This window comes from Lactuca sativa, chromosome 2, assembly GCF_002870075.4.
Source record: "Lactuca sativa cultivar Salinas chromosome 2, Lsat_Salinas_v11, whole genome shotgun sequence".
Classification (NCBI taxonomy): domain Eukaryota; kingdom Viridiplantae; phylum Streptophyta; class Magnoliopsida; order Asterales; family Asteraceae; genus Lactuca; species Lactuca sativa.
In genome coordinates this window covers 158,043,793-158,048,813 of record NC_056624.2, presented here as the reverse complement: position 1 = coordinate 158,048,813, position 5,021 = coordinate 158,043,793, and the positions used below count along the sequence as shown (strand labels likewise).

Here is a 5,021-nt window from a genome sequence, read left to right as displayed (position 1 = left end):
AAAAATTCATCTCACGAGATCACCTTCGAACTTTATGACTCTACGCCCATTCAGAAGAAAAACTAAAGTTTTATATATCATATCTGTCCTTCAAGTTTCTTTATTAGCATTCCAACCCTTCACACTTTAAACTTCAATTTTAACACTTTAACTTCCACATATCAACGTATGGTATGGTGGCTTAAGAGTGGAAAGAGACCAAAATACCCCTCATATGTATTAACGGTGGTCAAGGAAAGAGACCAAAGGTTTGGATTATGGAGCGCACAAATTGAATCTTGCCTAACTAAAAAAAGTATACAGGGACCAAACATGTAATTTACTCTAAAACATATTATGTTTCTCATAATGCTTAGATAGTTAGATGAACATAACAACGAATAGATCATCACTTACGAATATTATTTCATTTTTTAGTTTGTTATCTTATATCTTAACTCAAACACATACACATACACTTTAGTTTTCATTCACCAATAATCCCTACAAGAACAAACCCCATCTTTGAAATGATGAAACCTATTTGCATCTCTTAACACAATCTCCCTATTCACAACTTTCGATATCAACTTAATAGCAGAATGACAATCTCCACAAACCCTAAGATTCTTCATAACCCTAATCACTATCCCTTTTGGCACCTTCAAAACCCCATAAGCAACAGCAAGTTTCTCACTATGATACCCCAAACTATGCACCTTCTCTTCTTCATCAACATCATGCAATACAAATCTCCCATCAGGACAATATCCAGCTTCTCTTATCAACCCCATTAAATACTCCAACATTTGTATAATCAAATCATACTCAACATGACTACTATTTTCACTTTCACCCCCTCTAAACATATGAACTTCTTTCCCTATAACTATCCATGAACAACCAGGCGATTTCTTCACCTTCTCTAATCTCATCCTTTTTCTAACATCCGCAACTTCACACCATTTTTTCTTTGAAGCGTATATGTTTGATAACAAGATATAAGGACCCGAGTTTGTAGGCTCAAGCTCTATAACTTTCTTAGCTGCAATTTCAGCCATTTCAAGATTCATATGAATTCGACAAGAACCCATTAAAGAACCCCATATGATAGCATCAGGGTCCATAGGCATGTTCTTGATTAAGCTCATTGCTTCATCTAACTTCCCATTTCTTCCAAGTAAATCCACCATGCATGCATAGTGTTCGGTTTTTGGGTCGATTGAATATTTTAATTTCATGGAGTTAAATATTTCAAGACCCTTGTTGATATTTCCAGTGTAACTACAAGAGGAAAGAACTCCTATGAAAGTAACATCATCTGGTGATATGCTTAAAGAACATAATTTATCAAAAAGTTTCAAACTTTCTTCTCCTAATCCATGTTGTGAATACCCTGTAATCATGGAATTCCACATCACAATGTCTTTGTTGGGAGATTTATCGAATACAATCTTGGCCTTTACAAGATTTCCACATTTTACATACATTGTGATCAATACTGAGTTAACATGTACATCCGTGTCACACAAATTTTTAACCAATTGAGAATGAATTTGTCTACCATGATCAAGATTCGCAAGATTAGAACAAACAGAAAGGATGCTAATCAAAGAAGGGAAATTTGGTTTAACTCCTTGGGTTTGCATTGATGTGAATAATCTTAATGCTTCTAATTCAAACCCGTGTCTTTCATAAGTCTTTATCATTGTACTCCATGTTGCATTATCCTTTTCTATTGTTTGATTGAATATGTTTCTTGCTTTATCTACATCCCCATTTTGGCTAAACCCTAATATCATGGCGTTACATGAAACTACAGATTTGTAAGGCATGGCATTGAAAAGCTCCATGGCTTCGTTCATCCTTCCAGACTGGGTGTAGCCATTTAGCATTGCAGTCCATGAGACCTCGTTTTTGATGGGCATTACTTCAAAGAGTTTTCTAGCAACATCTACATGGTTGTTTTGGACATACCCTGAAATCATTGTGGTCCAAGAGAATACGTTTTTTTCAGGCATTTCATCGAACAGTTGGCGTGCTTCAGCTAAACGACCTGTTTGACAATACCCACCAACCATGCTTGTCCAAGCAACCACGTCTTTCACTGGCATGGTGTTGAAAAGCTCACGAGCTTTGTCGATTTGGTTATCTTGAATAAGGCCACCGAACATCACTGTGTAAGACACGACGTTCCTTTCGGGCATCTTTAAGAAAAGTGTTTCTGCTTCAGAAACTAAACCTTCTTGTACATAGCCTCTAATCATTGCAGTCCAGGAAATAACGTTTCTGTGAGGCATTTTGTCGAACACTTCTCGGGCTTCGTTTACCATCCTGTTCTTCACATACCCAGAAATCAAACCGTTCCAAGAAACAGTGCTTCTTTCAGGCATTTGTTCGAACAGGTTCCGGGCTTCATTGGGTTGGTTGTTTTGGAAATAACATGCAACCATGGAGTTCCAAGACACGATGTTTTTTTCCCGTAAACCATCGAATACTTGGCGAGCATTGTGAATTTGGCCAAGGCGGCCATACCGTGCAATATGAAGATTCTCTGAAATCACAGCATTTGAGCAATATGTTCGGCAGTGAATTAATAGAAAACGCATTTGGATCATTTTAGTATAGCTTCTTTTCAGTAATGGATCACATCAAATTACTTGAGAGCAGTTGACAAATGAAACAGAAGTGCATCGATTGTCAAAAGCTTTATCAATTGCGTGTATTAACATACTATAAATCTTTGCTTTTCTACACAGGGTTAATGTTAGTTTAGCCCATTTATTTTAAAACGTTTTTATTGTTGTTTTGTTTTTTTTTTAATTTACGATGATACAATTGTAAATTTGTCCGGTTTAAAAGTTCATTTTGAAGAAAAGGATTTTTTTTTTGATTTATAATGATACAATGTAAATTTATTTGCTCGGATTTTCCTAAGTTCACCAATGTCGAGAATTGGGGTTTTCCCATGGTTGTTTTTTAGTTGTAATGGACCTAAAGATGCTCTTTTTATACCGTAATTTTCTATGTTTTCGAAAGTAAACCATGTTAGGATTGGCATATACTTGTCAACGACCCATATAGGTTAGCCATTTCATCGGCATTAGGCTATATCAAATGTTGATCTTCTAAGTAAATAAGATGATGTCATGGAGAGGGGGAGGTTGGGGAGTGATCTTACTACTTAGGAGTGTACTCAGCAAAGGCTCACACAATAAACGTAGTAGTCTACTTCGGGTCTCAGGAAGGTATCGGAAAGAGTTTGAAAGTATAAAGTGTATATGTTAGAGATTAGTAAAGAGTGTTTGAGATACTAAAGTTCGTAATTGTAAAAATAGAAATTAAATATGAAAAAATTACAAATTTGGTCAATATGGTATTTAAAATTGTGGATATGGTCCAAAAAGTTTCCAACTTGTATGGAATGTCTAAAATCAAGAATTTTCTATAGTTTTAGTTCATTCTGTCTCCTCCTGTTCATTTAGAGTTGTTTGGCCCATCATGTTCTCTCCATGTGAAAATATTTTCATATTTTTTATCTATCGTCGTCGTCATTTGAATTAATTATATGGTATTAACAATAATGATTCCTAAATACCATTTCACTCTTTCATCTTTCTCACACCTCCTTCACCACTCTAGACAAAAAAAAAAAAAAAAAAAAAAAAAAAAAAAAAAAAAAAACCAACCACAAACCATGTGAAATTTGAACTTCATCCATATTGTTGAAAATGTGGGGACTCAGGGTTGTTGACGAAAATTTTGACGTTTATGAACTATATGGTAAGATACTCTATATTTGATGTTTAAGTTTTAAACTTTAAAAAATGCTAACATTCTTTTCTTTATCTCTTGAAGATGGATACGCAAACTATTCTCCAAAGACCAGGTACATTAATGGGGTTGTTAGGTATTTTGATGTGGTCGACATTAATGAATTCTCTATGCATGAACTAGACTTGATGATGGGAGAGTTAGGGTATGATGGTACTCAAATCATGTATTACCATTTTCATTTTCCTAATGAAGGATTCAATTGTGGACTACGAGCATTAAGTAATGATGATGATGATGATGATGATGTGTGATCTCTCAAAATATATTACTCGGAACAAAGTCATAAAAGTTTACATAGAACATGGACAAACTAACTTGTTTACATATTTTTATGTCCCCAAAAGATCCTAGAAAGGTTATAATAGAAGACTTACCCGTGCACCAAATTGAGCAAGGCTCAACGTCCCATTAGTGGTAAAGAAATATATACGATGAGTCATGTTTCATATGCTTCTTCTATATGATCGATCACGTATGCTATAACATATACTCAGCCTGATGTGGCTTATGTTTTGATCATGGTTAGCAGATATCAAGGTAATCCTAGTTTAGCTCATTGGACTGCAGTGAAAAACATTCTTAAGTATTTGCAGAAAACAAAAGATATGAGCTTAGTTTTCGGTGGCAAAGATGAGCTTAAGGTGAGTGGCTATAGTGATGTAAGTTCTCAAACAGATCGATATAGTAGTTATTCGCAATCTGTTAAACCGATTGTCGCACCCGATTTAAACAAATAAATTTATCACTGTTGGTTGCACTAAAAATATAGCATAGGGAAGCAGGGTCGAATCCTCAGGGACACAGCCTAATGTTCAATGTTGTTTTGCATCAGGCATAGTCTAGTCAAAACAGAAATATAAAAATGAGTTTTTAAATTAACTAAAAACTAAAAATTGCAGTCATATTAAATTAAACAAAAATCAATAATGAAAACGATTTCGGCTCGAGTACGACTTTCCTAATCTTGCAATTAGTTCAAATCTAGTTATTTGAGATGCGTTTTTATCTAAGTTGGTACCGAGAAAAACTAATAAGCTCTAGTATAATCTCTTTTACCTTATTTAGTTAACCAAAACAAACTTTTTGAATTAACCCTAACTTTTTACTGTTCAATTAGACATACTCTTAATTAAATCAGAAAACCAGCTTTATGATCTGTGTAAAATTCCCAACAATACTCAATACTTCTCATAAGCTTGAAAGCG

General features: G+C 34.6%; 1 protein-coding gene across 1 annotated transcript; it reads right to left on the bottom strand.

The window, feature by feature from the left end:
- Window positions 1–365: 365 nt before the first annotated feature.
- LOC111883462 (pentatricopeptide repeat-containing protein At1g56690, mitochondrial) lies at window positions 366–2,756 on the bottom strand. The gene has a single exon (XM_023879792.3). It carries the CDS (start codon window positions 2,595–2,597, stop codon window positions 471–473), a length of 2,127 nt encoding a protein of 708 aa, XP_023735560.1. The 5' UTR covers window positions 2,598–2,756; the 3' UTR covers window positions 366–470.
- Between the last annotated feature and the right edge of the window lie 2,265 nt (window positions 2,757–5,021).